The sequence below is a fragment of the Sapajus apella genome, unplaced genomic scaffold, assembly GCF_009761245.1.
Source record: "Sapajus apella isolate SASKATOON/1434 unplaced genomic scaffold, GSC_monkey_1.0 scaffold23, whole genome shotgun sequence".
Lineage (NCBI taxonomy): Eukaryota > Metazoa > Chordata > Mammalia > Primates > Cebidae > Sapajus > Sapajus apella.
Genome location: NW_022436963.1, coordinates 8,486,795 through 8,505,985, shown reverse-complemented (window position 1 = coordinate 8,505,985; position 19,191 = coordinate 8,486,795). Strand labels below are relative to the sequence as shown.

The 19,191-nt window shown below is 45.0% G+C and overlaps 1 protein-coding gene and 1 pseudogene across 2 annotated transcripts in view; one reads left to right on the top strand and one right to left on the bottom strand.

The window, feature by feature from the left end:
• The window catches only part of IL17RD (interleukin 17 receptor D), a 78,073-nt gene that overhangs the window by 31,614 nt on the left and 27,268 nt on the right, over positions 1–19,191 (top strand). For both annotated transcript variants that reach the window (XM_032290258.1, XM_032290257.1), the window contains exon 2: positions 15,938–15,995. In XM_032290258.1, the coding sequence (XP_032146149.1) occupies positions 15,938–15,995 (58 nt within the window). The remainder of the gene's footprint in view (positions 1–15,937; positions 15,996–19,191) is intronic.
• Positions 1,428–2,352, bottom strand: LOC116559440 (annotated as a pseudogene).

The window sequence follows — 19,191 nt, the reverse complement described above, 5'->3', positions numbered from 1 at the left end:
CCTTATCAGTACATGGATCCTCTTGCCTTTTCCATGTACACAGCTGGCTCTGGAGCAAGTGACAGGGCCTGCTGTACAGTAGTACACCTACTAATGGTGTTTTCCCCTTGTAGAAAATGATGGTTGTTGAGAGTTGCCAAGACCCTTAGAAAGAATTTTGCCCAGTGGTCCTAACTCACTTTGTTAGGCTCTTTTTGTTATTTCCCCCATAGATCCTACATATTTCACCCAAAGGGAACTGCATTAACTGTTAGTTGGTGGAAATTTATCAGAGCAAATGTTATGATATTAGGATTAACTTATGTCCAGTCACAGTCCATGCGATGCAGGCAGTAAGACCATCTGGAAGAGTCTTTTTCAAAATGATGGTGTGGGAGAAGTTTCATATTCTTCTTTGTACCTAATTTTCTTTTACCTTGAACTTGTTATCTTTACAAAAATAATAAAGCCCTCTTCAAAAGAAAAGCCTGCAGTTCTAGAAACTTGAAAACCCACTCTCAGGGAATCTTTGTTGGGGGATCACTGGGTATCCCACCACTTCGCAGGCAGTTGGGGAAGTGGCAGACAGGAAGTGGCACATCTGGCCTGGTCTTCTGCCTCCTCCAAGCCTCCTGCCCTGCCTTGCCCTGAATCCACTGGGCCTTTGGGGCTTTACTTCCTCAGTGCTTCAGGAAATGCCTGAATCTGTGTCCCCAGAAACAGTGCTGCTCACCTGACATCTTGGCCTCACGTTGACCCAGCTCTCCATTCTTTGTTTGTTGTTGTTGTTGGTTTGTTTGTTTTGGTTACATTTGGTTTGGTTTTTTTGAAACAAGATCTTGCTGTTGCCCAGGGTGGAAGTGCAGTGGTGTAATCATGGCTCACTGCTACCTCCATCTCCTGAGCTCAAGCCACCCTTCCACCTTAGCCTCCCAAATAGCTGGGACTACAGGTGCACACTACCACGCCTGCCTAATTTTTGTGCTTTTGTTGGTAGAGATGGGGTTTCACCATGCTTCCCAGGCTGGTCTGAAACTCCTGGGCTCAAGAATCCACCCGTCTGAAAGTGCTGGAATTACAGGTTTGAGCCACCTCACCCAGCCCCCATTCTTTTTTTTTTTTTTTTTTTTTTTTTTTTTTTTTGTGACAGGCTGGAGTGCAGTAGCGCAACCTCGGCTCACTGCAACCTCTGCCTCCGGGGTTCAAGTGATTCTCTTGCCTCAGCCTCCGGAGTAGCTGGGATTACAGGTGCTTTCCACCATGACTGGCTAATTTTTATATTTTTGGTAGAGACAAGGTTTCACCATGTTGGTCAGGCTGGTCTTAAACTTCTGACCTTGTGATCTGCCCACCTCAGCCTTCCAAAGTGCTGGAATTACAGGTGTGAGCAACCGCACCTGGTCCCCATCCTTTGTTTGTTTGTTTATTTATGGTAGATAAAGGCTTGTTTTATTTTAATGGTTGACCTGTGTAATCACTAAGGCCAGTATGTACAAAGGGGGAGCTTTCACTTCTTGGTCTCTTCCTCCTTAGACAAAGTCTTGATGATCTACTTCTTGGCCTAGATGTGCTCTTCACAGTGATTGTGTGCCTCCTTGGTCTTAGACCTTCGTGCTGTAGCCTCATCAGCCAGTAACTTCTTGTGGGCCTCGTCTGCCTTCAGCTTGTGGATGCATTCCATGAGAATCCATTTGTTTTTGAACACATTCCCCTTCACCTTCAGGTACAGGCTATGATATGTGTGGTGATCAATCTTAGATTCATGGTATCAGCAGCTGGCACAGAATCCTCATTCTCCTCATCCAAGTTACCTTCTCTGGCATTCAGCCTGTACCCTTTCACTTACCTATGCCCATGTGCCTGCCATTCCAGCAGGCCAAGGTGTTTTTCTGGTGTTAAGTCTGGGAATGGACAGTCACAGGCTTGCAGATGATCAGCCCGTCTTTGATCAGCTTCCGGATCTGCAGAAATGAGTTGGCATTGGTGATTTCATTGGTCTCATTGGGGTCCAACCAGACTTTCTTCTTGCCACAGCAGAGGACACTAGAGGCGAGCCTCTTCTGAAATCTGAGCATACTCATGGCTGCAGCCACAGCAGCAAAAGGAAAGAGCTTCCCCATTCTTAGTTTAAAATCAGTTTGGCCAAAACCTTTGGACCTTCCTTTAAAAAAAAAATTAAACACTGCTTCTAATCTTTTCTGGTGAGCCTCTGTTTCATGCTAACTTCATGACAAAATGTTAGGTTTCTAATTTAATTTCACCATATTACTTTGATTTTGTAAACATTTCACTATGGGAAGCCTTAATGAAGGGGCAAGATAAACTGATTTCTTCTTGTCGACAGGTGAAGGGACCAGGTTGTGTTTGCTGTTTGCTTGCTGCAGCCCTATAGGAGAGGAATGGGAACTCACCACCATGTTTCCACCCATGATGGGCCACTTCCTTAGGGGTGAAAATATGCTCCTATCTGCTGTTCCATTTGCTGTGTCTGCCTCACAGTGGCTTTACTTAATAATTGACGTCTCTGTACCACTCCTTGCCAGAAATCCTTGGAGAGGAAGTGCAGGGAGCCCTTAATTCCTGGGAACACTCCGCTGCCTTCTTCACCCACAAAAAACCCCATTTACCTAAATGTAAAATTGACCAAGACATCAATACTTCATTTTTATATTATTCTTTGCCTTCCTTCTCCGAATGACATTTTAGCCATTCAAGAAAATTGAAACAAAGTTGTATACTCCTTGGCAAATGTAATTATTTCCTGGGCTAAATGTCACACAGTGATTTAATTGGTGTGTCATTGTGTGTGTGTGTGTGTGTGTGTTTGCATGTGTGTGTGTGCTTTAATGGAAATCCCATGTGTTATCTTTGGGAAATTAAGAAAGAGGGTCTTCTAGATTTATTGCTTATAGTTTAAGGACAGACTGCTGGCTTCCATCCAAATAGTGGAGAGATGTAAAGTTACAGGGATCATTAGTGTTTGAATATGTCCTCCCGATTGCTTCCTATTTTAAAATTAGTTTGGCAAAAGGTAAAAGTCAGAACTGACAGTGAGTTTTTTTCCCTTTGAAACTTATAACATTCATCAAAATAAACTTGTGGGGAACTTGGCATCATGTAAGTGATGGTGTCCTTTGCTTATTAATTTTGAAGCAGAATGAGTTTTGCTGTGACTGGCGTAGGAGTCAGAGGTGTAGATTATTCATTTTGGAAAGCTGGAATTTTAGATTATCCTCCATAGTGGCTCATACACAGATATTTTAAAATATATCCAAAACCTAACTCAGTTTTGTGCGTTGACCACAAATACCATACTCTGCAAAGGCATTTGAGCAGGAGTGGGAAAATCAGCTGTTTTCTTCATCTGGTGGATACTGTGAGTATTTTCCTCCACACTCAATGATGAAAAAAAAAAAAAAAGAAATAGCCACATCCTAGTTCACTTTTTATCTTGATTCAGTGCAATTGACTTGGCTGCAGACATGACCGTTTTCACCTGTGATCTGAAAAGTGATAGATACTTCTCTTGGTGAGTTTACGTGCTTAACAGCATAAGTGGTTGCCTTTTATGTTGCTACTTTGTAAAGTTCATGAGTCGCAACATCTTGGACACAGTGTTCAATTACTGAGTTGTAACAAATACTGCCTATAAAGGATTACAGTTGGATGGCACAAATCCAAGAATTCTATTTAAGATGGAGATTTTACCTCAACCACTTCCCTTCCCCATTAGAATTTTAGTTTAGTTTTGTTTTTTTTTTTTGTTATTTTGTTGTTGGTGGTGGTCTTTTTTGAGGAATCTGACTCTGTCACCCAGGCTGGAGTACGATGGCGCGATCTCTGCTCACTGCAATCTCTGCCTCCCGGATTCCAACAATTTTCTTGCCTTAGCCTCCTGAGTAGCTAGGATTACAGGCACATGCCACCACGCCTGGTTAATTTTTTTTTTTTTTTTTTTTTTGTATTTTTAGTAGAGACTGTATTTTATCATGTTGGCCCGGCTGGTCTCAAACTCCTGACCTTGTGATCTGCCTGCCTCGGCCTCCCAAAGTGCTGGGATTACAGATGTGAGCCACCAAGTCTGGCCCTTGTTTTGTTTTTGAGACCGTGCCTTGCTCTGCAACCCAGTCTGGAACGCAGTGGTGCGATCTTGGCACACTACAATCTCAACCTCCCTGGCTCAAGTCATCCCCTTGCCTTAGCCTCCCAAGTAGTTGGGACTACAGGTATGTACCATCATGCCTGACTAATATTTTTGTACTTTTTGTAGAGATGGGTTTCACCATTTTGGCCAGACTGGTCTTTAAACTCCTGGGCTTGAGCAATCCTCTGGCTTCGAGCAATCCTCTGGCCTCTGTCTCCCAAAATGCTGGGATTACAGATGTGAGCCACTGTGGCTGGCCTGAGTTTTCTTTTTAATCACCAAAGTAAAAGCACTCTCTGTCGTTCAATAGATGTGGCATTAAGCTATCAAGCTATTCAGTAGAGTTGGACTGTAAGGCAGGTGAGAGCTCTGTGGGGCTTCTGGGATCCAGAAGCTTCCTGAAAATACTGTGTGCCAATCTGTGTGCACATGTGCACCACAGCTCTCACCCGTATAAAAAGCTGCAGCCCTCTGGAATGAGGGGTAAATGAGAGGAAAATGATTTGGGCCTTGGTGATGATAGTATTGCCAAGAGAGGGATGATAGTAGGATTGCAGCTATATAGCAACTCACACTCAGCCCATTTTCAGATCTCACCAGTGTTTGTCTGAAGGCCTCAGGATATCACTCAAACCTTCAGCAAGTCCTTGCACCCTGAGGCCATCTTTGCATTTCAGTCTGTGAGCATTTCAGATTGTGCCTGTGCTTGATAGGCACTGGACTGGGTGTGGCACAGCCTGGAACTCCTATTAGCTGCATACTTTCACCTTTCTTTGTTTCCCCTTACTTAAGGCAGGACAGTGGTTACACAGCCATTGTAACCAGCAGGCACTCAGCAAGTGTGAGTTGCATGCTTGTACTGAAATGTTCTAGGGAATCAGGTGTGGAGGCTCTTTCTGCAGAAAGGCAGTGCTGCTCGCCCGGCATTGAGACTTGATATTTCTCCCAAGTAACTCAGATTCCCACAGCTGGAGAGAACCAGACAGTTGAGAGTCGTGGGCTGGAGGAGCAGCTGAGGTGGGAGGGGATGGGGGAGGAGAAGCTTGTTCACATGCTTGTTAACATTTGAGGGTCTTTGACAAAGGAAGTCTAATGCCTTGCCCCGGTCAGCCGGTGATTGCCCCCCTGGGAGGCCCCGTTGTGCACAGGAAGTCAGACACTAATGATGTTAGCGAGGGGACAAAGGCGCCTGGCCCGGGAAGGGCCTAATTGCTGTGTCCGGCTCCCAGGCGGCCGGCCTCCAGCTGGAGGGGGCTGGGCAGGATGTGCTAAGTGTTAACACCTGGAACCAGCACTGCTGACTTCCTGGTGCTTTGTTGTTGTTGTTGTTGGCTGTGTGGCTGGGCGCACAGTCAACACACACACTCAAGGCACTCGGAAACCCTGGCTGCATCTCAGGGGGATGTTTCAGGACTTGGTATCTAAGAGACTAGATGGAAATGGTTTGAGCAGGAGGTTACACCGTGAGTGTGACCCTGGGCCAGGCAGGGGCGTGAACCAGGGGCCTTACCCTCTCCTCCCATCTGCCTGTCAGAGCTTGGTGACTGTGACTTCACCTCTGGGCTGATTCCTTCCCTCTAGCCCTGGAAAGCTTCTGGGAAAGGCCAAACCTTGCAGAGAGAGGCAGATACTTATGAGAAGGGTCACTCTGGCATTAGCTTGGAACATTCTAGTCAGAATGAATGGGAAAATATGGGCTCCTGGAGGACAGCGAGAACTATCTGGGGTCACCCAAAGGGGGTCATGGTATATGTGTGGAGACTTTTGTGTGGCTATCTGAATCCACACCTGGAGAGGGCAGTTGGAGGGTCTGCATCCCAGGAAACTGGCAAAGCCAAAATGTACCCTCTGAATTCTAAGTGCGGTCTCTGGATTCTTTGTGTCTAAACATGGCTTTGGACCTGGGGCCTTTGAAACCCTCAGAGGCCCTTGGGTGGCCTTTATGAACTCTGGGAACCTCCCAAAATTGTGTAAGAAATCTTTCTGGGGGAAACTGGGTAAGGAATGTTTTTCACAGGATTCTCCAAAGACTCTAGAAACCTTTTCCTCTTAACAACAAGAGTCATCAGTAATTAAAAGCAAAGACACCCTGCTTGGGCCAGTGGCCCTGCGGGGTAGAATTAGAGGTTCAATTCAGCAAGGGCAAGGCTATGTGGAGCCTGAGCCTGGAGTCCTCCTGTGGGCTACCAATGGCAGGCAGTTTTGAGGACAGGTTGACTCACTTGGATTTTTGCAGCTAGAGAACAGGAGAATTTAAAAGGATGCTTGAAGCTGTCTCCTTCCTAGAGAAAGTGGGGGAAAGCCACAAATTTTGAAAAAGGGTCCAATGCTGACTTGCCGCTTCCCACTGTTATTTTAAGGCTTTTCTTTCGGAGACCACCACGTGGACAGACTTAATCGGCTGACAGAAGGGGTCGCCTTGCTTTCTAGCATGTCCTGTGATCTTTCCATTAACACTGAAACCTTAAAGGACAGCCCTCCATGATTTCCAAATATGCGAAATCCACCTTGAAGGAAGCATGTGTGTGGGGCTTGCTGGGGACCTGCTGGGGTGAAGGAGGCTGGGTCCCCATGGCAACGTCACAATCCCCCGTTTCTACAGGCATTTGTGCTGTAAAAGCAGAATTCCAGATGTGACACAGTATGTGGAGACTCAGTCCCCAGGCCTCGGAAACGGTGGTATTTGAAGTCGGCACAATTCGGTGCACCTCTCTGTGTGGTCCTAAGGCTTTTCATTAGTAGTTGTGTTTTGATCTGAACATTTCCTCTCAGCTTAGGCATAACAATCATGTTTATAGCTTTAACTTTTCCTCTATTGTCTAATCACTATTTTGCCCTCATAGGAAGAGACTTTTTGGGCTTCTGGAGTGAAGTCTTTGTAACTGTTCCTTTCACAGCTAAGTGAGAGTGAGTCAGCAGCCGATTTGTTGGGTGGGTATTTGGGTGGTTGGTTGGTTGCTTCCTCTTTGTACCCAGTATTTATGGAAAGCCAGTTAATCTGTGTCTGTGTATACTTTTTAAACTACAGATGGGTCGACTGTTACCTTAAAGATGCCAGTTCTCTAACATGCGGTTCTCATTTGAGTGGATGGGAGTGGTGTGCGAAGCAGAGGGAAAGGTCTGGCTCTCCATTCAGAGGCATGTTTTATAGCTTGTCTCTAACGTTTTCGGAATTGGAAAAATGGAACAATCCTGTCTGTTTGTGAGTATCAGCGATGGGAGGACACACAGCCCAGATCCTTAACAGACTAACTGGAAAAAGTACTTGAGTTTTTGCTTTTTGAAAACTAAAGAGACTGCACAACTTTGTTTTGCCTTGTTTTTCAACCCAGGGAGAAAGTTAGCCTGTGTGCGTTACATGTGTATGTGTCTGTGTTGATACCTCTGGGCTTTAACTGCACGGCTAGTTCTCAGTGGCAAAGCAGTAAGAAAATCATAAAGTAAGGCACGGGGAAGGACATTAAAAAATATATATGGTTCCATTCAGGCCACCATCATTTAGAGAAGTTGCTATCGGAGAAATAACTCACACCAATGTCTTAACACATCTTTAGTGGGTGGATTTCAGGGGGGGCAGAGTGGGTGGAGGGGTGGGATAGTGAAAAGAAACTTGGATGAAAACTAGAGCTTTCAGTTTGATAAGCAGGACACATGTTAACTTGGCATGGGTCAGTCCCATGTTAGAGCTCAGGAACAATGTCCCTTCAGCTTTCCTTTGGAGAGGGTAAAATTAGGAACATGTGTGTGCTGATTAGCACCATGTCAGAGATGAATCATGATTACGGCTTTGGTCTGGTGCACAGGCCATGCTCTGGAGTAGTGATTTCCTACCTCCCCAAGCAAATCTTTAATTAGCTTAAGATCTTTGGGTCTTTTTGGGCCAATGTGGTAATTGCTGGTGGGAACCCAGCGGCATCCCCCCAGAGCTTGTGTGTTCCTTGCTACATACCCAAGACCTCACCTCCAAATTGGACTGCTGGCATCCTTCATTTCTGAAGCTGGTTGCATCTCAATTTGAGAGACAAGGAGACAACAGCTCCTGGGAATGTGGAGGAAATATCTTGAATAGATCCAGGCCCAAGCTGGCTTTGTGATTTATTTTCCCTGTGTTTTGGGTTCACCAGCATTCTCTTCAGCTGACATCACCTGGGGCTTCTCTGCCTTTCCTGACTTTTCCTGTTGTTGTTGTTAAAGTTTTGAACTGAGGCCGGGCACGGTGGCTCAAGCCTGTAATCCCAGCACTGTGGGAGGCCGAGGTGGGTGGATCACAAGGTCAAGAGATCGAGACCATCCTGGTCAACATGGTGAAACTCCGTCTCTACTAAAAATACAAAAAAATTAGCTGGGCATGGTGGCGCGTGCCTGTAATCCCAGCGACTCAGGAGGCTGAGGCAGTAGAATTGCCTGAACCCGGGAGGCAGAGGTTGCGGTGAGCCGAGATTGCGCCATTGCACTCCAGCCTGGGTAACAAGAGCGAAACTCCGTCTCAAAAAAAAAAAAAAATGTTTTGAACTGAAGTAAGTGGCATCTGTCTTTGTTTATGAAAACATCTGAATGGACTTAGAGTCAGATGGCTCCATGTTTTGCTTCCTCTCACCTGTCTCATATCCATCTGTCACAAACGAAGATGTTAGCCCCATTGTACATTTTAAGCCTCACAGCACTGTCTGCTTTTTATCTTGTTGATACACTGGAAGCCCAAGGTGGAGGAAACATTACAGAAAAAATAGAAAATATGGCCGGGCATGGTGGCTCAGCAATTTGGGAGGCCAAGGTGATCAGATCACTTGAGGTCAGGAGTTCAAGACGAGGCTAACCAAAATGGGGAAACACCCATCTCTACTAAAAACAAAAAATTAGCCAGACATGGTGGTGGGCACTTGTAATCTCAGCTACTTGAGAAGCTGAGGCAAAAGAATTGCTTGAACCTGGGAGGCAGACACTGCAGTGAGCCGAGATTGCACCACTGCACTCCAGCCTGGGCAACAAAGCGAGACTCTGTCTCCAAGAAAAAAAGTATGAGTTGGCCTTAGTTTTAATTAATTACCAGGTTTGCCTTTAAAAAACCCATCTTCTGGCTGGGCGCAGTGTAATACCAGCACTTTGGGAGGCCAAGGTGAGTGGATCACCTGAGGTCAGGAGTTTGGCCAACATGGCAAAACCCCATCTCTACTCAAAATACAAAAATTAGCTGGGCATGGTGGTGGGAGGATCTCTTGAACCTGGGAGGCAGAGTTTGCAATGAGCAGAGATTGATTGCACCACTGCACTCCAGCCTAGGCGACAAAACAAGACTCCGTCTCAAAAAAAAAACAAAATAAAAAACAAAACAAACCTGTCTTCTCAGTTCTTTGTGACAAATGATCTTATTTAAATTTTCACTCTAACCCTGTTCACTAAAACATTACTGGCTTTCTGAAAATTCCTTATTTGACTTGAAAGTTTGGCCTGCCTTCCACTGGAAGAGGGGAGCTATATTTAGCACAGTTCTTCTTAAAATGCATTTTTCCAAAATGGCAGTTAAGCCAAGCTGGAGGTGAATTGGAAATGTTGCTCTGGGAAGTTGGTGTCTTCATATGGCTTAGAATCCCTGAAGGCCCCTCAGGAAGTTGGCTGTCTGATCACCTTCATGGCTGCCACTGGCTGCTGCCTGTGGATCCTGCTCTGCTGTATCCAGCCCATTGCTTCTTTGCCATATGGCTGGAGCATGGTGTGGGTTTTTAGCTTTTGAATTTTATTCCTTTAGAGCACTTAAGGGTTAGCCTCCCCTCCCTTCCTGAGTTAAAGATGTTTTCTCCATTATGTTCCCATTTGTTGCTTCCTTCCCTACTGACCATAGAGCACCAACCAAAGGAATTTCATAGCAGCGCTCCAGGCACCCAGGGCTTGCTGCTTAGCTCCCTTTGGAGCAAATTAAAAGCTGCCCGTTAGTGCAGCAAATGGAGGTGGTTAATTAACTAAGAATGTGGCACCCTGAGGCCACTGCATTGGCATTTATAGTTTTTAAGTAATGGGCAACAAACAAGTATTTTTAATCATCAGCTCATTAAATATCAAAAAGGGTATAGTAGCTAAAAGCTTGGGATTGTTTGCTGAAGAACAGTTTACAAAGCTGGTCAACAGCTTTGTAAGTTGCCTTAACTGTCTTCTCTTAGCTTAGGCCCTCATTCTAAGCCCATAAATCACTCTGTAACACCAAGCTAAGTTCTTGGGGTATATTACGTGGCTTCTGCATTCATTTATTCAGGCAGAAACTTATACTTATCAAGGGCTGACTATGTGCCAGGCCCAGGACTGTAGGCAGGGGTTTTGAGGGCCACCCTCCTGGACCCTGTCTTCAGCCTCTCCTCTTCCAATCCAACCTGTACCCTTAACAGAGCTGGAGTTACTGGGCCACCATGACCATCTGTTGAATGCATTTTAGTTTGGTGATCAGTGCCTTCCACCACCTTGCTCTGACCTGTCTGTCTGTTTCATCATCCACAATCCTCCAAGGTTCTAAATGCAGGAGACAGATCATACCTAGGAAATGCACCACCTGTGAGCTTTCTCTGGTCTTGCACATGTATCTCTTTGTAACTTGTCCTAAAGTATAACTCTCACCTGTTTATTGAGGCGGTAACCTTCTTGGGAAGGACGGTATAACATTTCTGATTTTATTGTGTATCAGATGCTATGCTGAGGGCTTGATTTATATCATATCATACAGTGCTTTTCACAGAATTTTATTCAAACTGGTTTTTTTTTTCTTGTCTCCCAGGCTGGAGTGCAATGGTGCGATCTTGGCTCATTGCAACCTCTGCCTCCCAGGTTCAAGCGATTCTCCTGCCTTAGCCTCCCAAGGAACTGGGATTACGGAGACCCACCACCATACCTGGTTAATTTTTGTATTTTTAATACAGATGGAGTTTCACCATATTGGCTAGGCTGGTCTCAAACTCCTGACCTCAGGTGATCCACTCACCTTGGCTTCCCAAAGTGCTGGGATTACAGGCGTGAGCCACTGCACCCAGCCTATTCAAACACTTTATAGCTCAGGGAAGCTCAGAAATTTACCCAGAGTCACACAGTTGGAAAGGTGGTGGTTTGAACACACATCTGCGTAACTCCAAAACCCATTGTCTTAACCACTTCTCTACTCCAGGTCAGCCCACAGAAGCCTGCATCTAGAATAGCAGAATCTCAAGCAGCAGCTCTGATGGGTCCATGTTCTATGCCTGCCTGAAGCTTGGACTGGGGAGAATGCAGGAACAAGGGATCAGTTGTGGGTGTTGGGGGCAGGGTGGGGGAATGACAGCATATGCCATGTGTGTGTGACATAGAGACCTATTTTATCCATATTGCAGCTGAAATTATATGAGTGTATATTAGCTTTCTAGTTGCTGCTGTAATAAATTACCAAAACCTTCATTTATTATAGTTCTGGAGGTCATAATTCTAAAATGGATCTTAATGTGGCTAAAATCAAAGTGTTGGCTGAGCTGTCTCCTGGAGGCTGTGGGGGAGATCCATTCCTTGCCTTTCTCAGTCTCCAGAGGCTGCCTGCATTCTGTGGCTCCTTAGCGCCTCCTTCCTTCATCCTCAAAACCAGTACTTCAAATCGATCTCTTTCTCTCTCTCTCCTGCTTTCATTGTCACATGTCCTTCTCTGATTCTGACCCTTCTGTCTCCCTATTGTAAAGACTCTTGTGGTTATTGGGCCCACTTAGATAACCCAGAATACTCTCCTTATCTCAGGATACTTGAACTTAATTACATCTCCGTAGTTCCTTTTGCTCTGTAAAATAGCATAGTTACAGGTTATGGGGACTAGACTGTAGACATGTTTAGGGGACTGTGATTCTTTCTATAATGAGGTGTAAAGAAAATAGAAGTGTACTATGGGCTAGCCTGGGATACCATTGCTAAGGTGGTTTCTGAGGGCTCTAGAGCAGCTGAAGCATTATTTGGGTGTTGACCCAAGGACAGCCTGATAGAGCACCTGCCACGCATGTGCTGAGAAGCCGTGCACTTGAGAACTTCCAGGACTGAAAGGTCTTTTTTTTTTTTTTTTTTTTTTTTTTTTGAGATAGAGTTTCACTCTTGTTCCCCAGGATGGAGTGCAATGGCACAATCTTGGCTCACTGCAACCTCCGCCTCCTGGGTTTAAGCGATTCTTCTGCCTTAGCCTCCTGAGTAGCTAAGTACAGGCGCCTGCCACCACACCCAGCTAATTTTTTGTATTTTTAGCAGAGACGGCATTTCACCATGTTGGCCAGGCTGGTATTGAACTCCTGACTCCACCCACTTCAGCCTCCCAAAGTGCTGGGATTATACGCGTGAGCCACCATGCCTGGCCGAAAAGTCTTTAAAGTTCATGTAAGAATTGATACCTGGGATGGTGTCTCCTGCTTCTGAGCACCATGACCAGTCTTGGATGGCCTCTTATGATCTCTGATTTTCTGTGGAATCATTTTGCATCTATATCCCTAAAAGTGCCATGCTACTCAAATTGTGGGAATGAATTACCGTGCTTCCATCAAGTGAGTGGCAGGCAGACCGATGTGTCAGGAACACGGTGTGATGCGACAAGCAGCCCACCAGGGGAGCCAGACCTGAATGATAGGAAGAGAAGAGGAGGGGATTCTGAGAATGCAGGCATGCCCAAGGACATTTTCCAAGCAGAACTGCAGTGTCCAAACGGTTTAGAAGGTACGAAGGGGAATGACTGGGAAGGTAGGCAGGTGTCACATCAGGAATGATCTGGGGGGACAGGGAGCCAGTGAAGGGTTCAGAGCAGGGGAGCAAGGGCAAAAATGCCTGTGGCCAGAGCCCCTTGAGGTCAAGTCCTGGGTCTGGTTCATAGCTGAGTGCCCAGCTTTATGAGTCTTAAGCGAAGGTGGAATGGTCAGCAGAGAGGGAATGGATGTCACAGGTAAGCCTCACTGTCCTTCCAGGTCAGCTCACCGGGCCCCCTCTGAACAGCTCCATACACACCACTGAGACTCTGTTTGGAGGGATTTAGATTCTTGCATGCATGTCATGGCGCGCCTCACTGTCTTGGGTTCCTTTCCACAGTGCATTGGCCATTGCCCAATAAATATCTGTGAATAACATATTGCAATAGGAATATAGAGGAAACAAACAAAAGAAATATAAGGGAAACTGGAACAAAAAAAACCCTAAGTCTGACAAGGTGATTGATTGGTCACCAGGGTCCCTATGTACCAGGGAGCATGGTATTAGATGGAATATGTTTCCTTTTTCAAAAGTCCATCCTGTACCAGGCTTCATTTTATCCTCATCAAAACCACCTCCTAGAGGGAAGCCATGTAAATCCTTTAAAAAAAAAAGCAACAAAAAGGCAGTTGAAGAGACCCAGACCCAGACCCGGACCCAGACCCAGTGGAGTAGAGCAGTGGTCCCCAACCTTTTTAGCACCAGGGACCAGTTTCATGGAAGACAACGTTTCCATGCACTGGGGGGTCAGTAGGGGATGGTTTTGGGATGAAACTGTTCCACCTCAGATCATCAGGCATTAGAGTCTCATAAGGAGCACAGAGCCTAGATCCCTTGCATGCACAGTTCACAATAGGGTTTGTGTTCCTGAGAATCCAGTGCCACTGCTGATCTGACAGGAGGCAGAGCTCAGGTGGTAATGCTCGCTCACCTACTGCCCACCTCCTGCTGGGCAGCCCTTTCCTAACAGGCCAAGGACCAGGACTAGTCCAGGACCCTGGGTCTGGGGACCCCTAGAGTAGAGTGGTTTGCCGTAGGGCATCTGGTAGAGGATGGGAGGATTAAGGTACTAACCTTGGCTTCTGGATTGCAGTTTTCTTTCCTCCCATGATGCTGCTAAGCTTTCCTCTTCATTCTAGCCTAGTTATCCTTCCCCCTGATAAGCTTTTGGGACCTGTGGTCTTACCCATCTTTCATTCGTCCTTACTCAAGGGCTGTCTTGGGGCATTTCATACACTGTACTTACTTACACCAGGCACTTTTACCCTTGCTATATATACCTTGTTTTGCCATCTAAACTGGACATTCTTGGAGGGCCACGGTATGATTTGAAATTTATCTGCATGCCTAGGGTATAATCCACGTGCCTAGTTACTCTTCTTTGAAAGAATGAACTCCATGTTAATTTATTTCATGAGGGTGGGGACAGCGCTGTTTTGTTTGCCATTGGAGCTAACATGATGTCTGGCCCCTAATAGTTGGGGAGTGAGTTTATGTGTTGGGGGTTTATAAGAGCACAGAAGGGTGTGGTGTGGGGAGCTTGAGCTTTGGTCTTGGGCAAAGGCCAAAAGTTATGGGGGATTGGATTGTCTTGTTCCTGGGCTCCTACCTGGTTGTGTTATTCAGATGTCTGCCATCTGTAAGTTGAGCAGCCTTTAGTTGCACAGACTGTGGTCTTGTCCCTAAACAGTTATAGACACTCTTAGGATTGTAATAAGTTAACAGCATTTTCCCAAGTGTTTCAGTTCAGGTGGCGAATTCTGGAATCTTGTATATGAGGGGAAGAAAGGCTAGAAGGCGGAAAGCTCTAGAAGGAAGGTGAGCTAGGAAGAAGGGGAGCCCCAGTAGATTGTGGGCTGGTGCGCCATGTGGATTTGGGTTTTCTGTTACTTATTCCTCACCTTAGAGTGGAGGGTGGGGGCGGGTGTGTCCATGTGCCTCTTTCTGCCCAGCTGTGCTTTCCCAAAGCCCATGTATATATGGGTTCAGGGATACAGTTTCAGTGGGTGTGCCTGGCTTTAGGATAAGCAGCGTGAACATGCCTGTGGCATATAGATGTCATGTGGTTGTGACCTAAAACCCTGGGCTCCATCAGAAGTGTTCTCCACATTGTGTTTTGGTGTAACAATTGCCCATTAAATGCCAGGCTGCCAGCATATGGTTCCCTCCAACATCCTTCTTGTTAAGTGGAAACTTTAGCTGTGTGGCTGGAATATTTTCCCATCATTTAGTATTTCAGAATTAACATATTTTGGAGAATTCTGCAATTAATGCTAAATGGCACATTTGCAGAGTATTACAGAAACAGTTAAATGGGAGTTGGTAGACCTGTAGCTGCATTTTCTCATGATGGTTAAGTGGTGGGTTAGGAAAAGGCGGGGTCAACGGGAGGATTCTGGGGCTCACTCTGTGGATGCTATAATTAAAGTAGGAAGTCTGGCATAGTTGTTAGCCCTGCTATTAAGAGTGCAGATGGCTAACGGCCACATCACCAAGAGTAAGAGGTCTTTTAAAGTCCTTTTTCTTTTTCTTTTATGACCCACCCTGTGTATTCCAAGCATAGGTATGATGCAGTGAAGAATTTTCTCATTAAAAGTAACAGCTTGTTCCCACACTCCTTTCCAGTCTTGGAATGAGAAACCGGTTTCCCTAGACTTGAGGAATTGCCTATCTGTCATGGCTTAATAGCGCTTGTGGATGAGGATGTCTGGAGTAGGCGAATTTTATAACCAATCAGTGCTCAAAGTGGATCTAATTGGAAGGGTTCCATCTGGCAGCTCATGGTCTTTTTCTCCCAATTTTACTGTTAATGAATTATTATTTAACCCCTAAACATAGAACAGCCTGCCTCTATTGTTTTAGGGAAAGTAAATGCTCATGATCCCTCTGGCCTGGCAGTTAGGAATCTCCTGGGCTGGCAGGAGTCTGGCAGCTGTGGGGGACCATGAAGTGGGCAGAAAGAGTGGTGGGACAATGCCCGGGGACTGGCATGACCCCGGGTCTCAGCCGTACTGCCTCTGTTTGGATTCGATGGGGATCTGTGCTGGAAGAGCAAATTGGCTTCACTCTGCATCATATTCTCTTGTTTTCCCACAGGGAGTAGGGCCGGCCAGCAGAAACAGTGGGCTGCACAACATCACCTTCAAGTATGACAGTAAGTAACCTCCTTTATTGCTGAAGAATGGAGCCCTTTGAGTCGTCTAAAGATTACATAGCCATGCTTAATCAAGGACGCTGCAGTCTTGGAGTTGAGGAATTTTCTGAACCTGTTCAGGTTTGTCAACAGCTAAGGCAGCTCAGTCTCAATTAAGCCACTCAAGTATTTGAGAGCTTGACCAGGTCAAGTGTCTTCCATAGTGTTTAGAAAAGATGTGTATGGAGACCCTCCCTATGTTCCTTGGGGTTTATCTGCATTTGTCGTTAAGGACATAGCTGCCAGTATGGCCCAGCAGGGAACACATGAAGTTGCCCCAGTGCAGGGTGCTAGGCAATGGTGGAGACTATGGCAAACTGGATAGCTCATGTGTACTCTGAGGGTAGCATTGACTCCTTAATTCCAAATATTGTGGCCATGAGGAGTTCTCACTGAAGGTAGCAAATTGATTTCTAAGAATAGTGAGAAATTTGTGCTTTTTGTGTAAACATTTTTAATAACAGCAGTTATTTTTAAAATTTCACACAGAGTGAATCTGTTTGAAATTCACACAAGGTGAATCTGTGTGAATCTGGGTCTCAGATTGGCCAGGGGTCTGCAGTTGGTTGGTCATTGCTGACCAGACCTGGGCTCCAACCCCGTTCCCCATCTATCAGTTTTTTTTTCTTTTCTTTCCTTTCCTTTTCTTTCTTTTCTTTTTTTTTTTTTTTTAAATGTTCTTTTCTTTTTTGAGATAGAGTCTCACTCTGTCATCCAGGCTGGAATATAGTATGTGATCTTGGCTCACTGCAACCTCCACCTCCCAAGTTCAAATGATTCTCATGCCTCAGCCTTCTGAGCAGCTGGGATGACAGATGCATGCCACCATACCTGGTTAGTTTTTATATTTTTAGTAGAGACTGGGTTTCACCATGTTGGCCAGGCTGGTCTTGAACTCTTGGCCTCAAGTGATCTGCCTGCCTCTGCCTCCCAAAGTGCTGGGATTACAGGTGTGAGCCACTGTGCCTGGTGCCACCTATCAGTTCTATGGGCTGTGGCTGGTGATTTGACTTCTCCAGCCTTCAGTTTTCTCGTATGAAATAAAAATTAGTTTCCTTCTTCTAGCATCATTTTGAGGTTTAAATGAGGTAATGCTTATAACTGCTCAACTTGGGAGCTACAGTGTACACTTAGTAATTGATATCTATAAATATAGAAGTCAGTCCAATTGGAGTTGGAATGCAAGCCCCATTTTTTGCCCTTTCTCCCAAGAAAGGGTGACTCTTTCTGAATTGTTTTCTAAGGGCACGGGGGTACTTTTTCTAAGCACCTTCTTTCGTTCATTTAAAAAAAAAAAAAGTAATTGTATAGAATTGTGACCATTTTGGCTTTATGATTTATAAGTAAAAATGACAAGAAGGAACTTGACTCATATTTAGTGATTTCTGACATCTGATTAATCTCTTAGACAGGGTTATGAATCAATGTGAGTAAAGGGCTTATTTACATTAAGGCCTTTGGAATAATCACTGCTAAAGCAGGATTTTAAAAGTTGTGGTTACACTCTAACAGTTTTTTTTCTTTTTTTTGAGATGAAGTTTCGATCTTGTTGCCCAGGCTGGGGTACAATGGCATGATCTCGGCTCACTGTAACCTCTGCCTCTTGAGTTGAAGTGATTCTCCTGCCTCAGCCTCTCAAGTAGCTAGGATTCCAGGCACAAGCTACCACACCCGGCTAATTTTTTGTATTTTAGTAGAGACTGGGTTTCACCTTGTTGGCCAGGCTGGTATTGAACCCCTGACCTCATGATCCGCCCACCTTGGCCTCCCAAAGTGTTGGGATTATAGGCATGAGCCACTGCACCCTACCACAAACTCCATATTAAATTAGAGATACAAGTGCTTGTTTGCAGCTGACGGGAAAATTTCGGACTCTTGAATGTAATGTAAGATCTGCTGGGACCAAGAGCACATATTAGAAGTTCACTTTGTAACTCAAAGAAAAGATCCCTTACACATGTCTTTACTTAGCTGAATCAAGTATCGTGGGTGTGCCAATCTTTCATTAGCATCTCAGCATTTATTCAAAACGTATACACACCACCGATGAGAACAGCCTGAGTTAAACATGTAAGTCCTCACTGGTTAGCCTAAAATAACCATGCCAGCAACTGTGGGTGTGAATCTGACACACACATTTGTATCTTAAAATTGTTACATGGTAAGCTGAGTGTGGTAGCTCATGCCTGTAATCCCAGCACTTTGGGAGGCCAAGGCAGGCGGATCACCAGAGGCTGGGAGTTCGAGACCAGCCTGACCTACATGATGAAACTCCGTCTTTACTAAAAATACAAAAGTCACCAGGCCTGGTGGCTCATGCATGTAATCCCAGCTACTCGGGAGGCTGAGGCAGGAGAATTGCTTGAACCCACGTGGCAGAGGTTGTAGTGAGCCCAGATCGCACCGCTGCACTCCAGGTTGGTGACAGAGTAAGACTCCATCTCAAAAAAACAAAGGGGGAGTTTGTGAAAGAAGATCTCTATCTGTAAAATTTTAAAGTATCTTGCTGTTTTCTTCATGATACCAAATATTTGGTCACATACCTATGCCTGTCTCTTAGTCATTACTTTCTTTTTAATTCTTCAACATTTAATTAGAATTTAATTCGTAGCTTGTATTGACTCCTGAGACATTTGAAGCTCAGTTGCATTTTGGTAAAATGTCATTTGGGCATAAAGTTTTTGTAACCAGAATCCAAAACTTTGAACTTGCTAATAATTGGATCCAGGCTGTGTAGAAAAACTTATTTCATATTTTCCATTGAAAAAGATATTTCTGTCTTCCACAAAGAAGTTCCTGTTATGGCTCAGTTGACTGGTTACTAGTTAACTGAAGTAACTTGTTTGAAATAACTAAGAACCAATTACTGGGTTTTCAACAAAATTACTAAAAATCCTATTTTTCTATTTCTTTATCATTTAATGTTATAAAGGAAAAAAATGTCTTTCCATTAAGTCAAAATTAAATTTTACAAGTCTCTCTGCCTCCTTTGGCCTTGAATTCCATGTTTTTTCCTTTACATTCCGGGGGGGGTGGTATGCCCAAGTAGGTTGTATTAAATTTTCTTAATGCTTAGACTTTATATTGGCTGGGTGTGGTGGCTCATGCCTATCCCAGCACTTTGGGAGGCCGAAGCAGGTGGATCACTTGAGGTCAA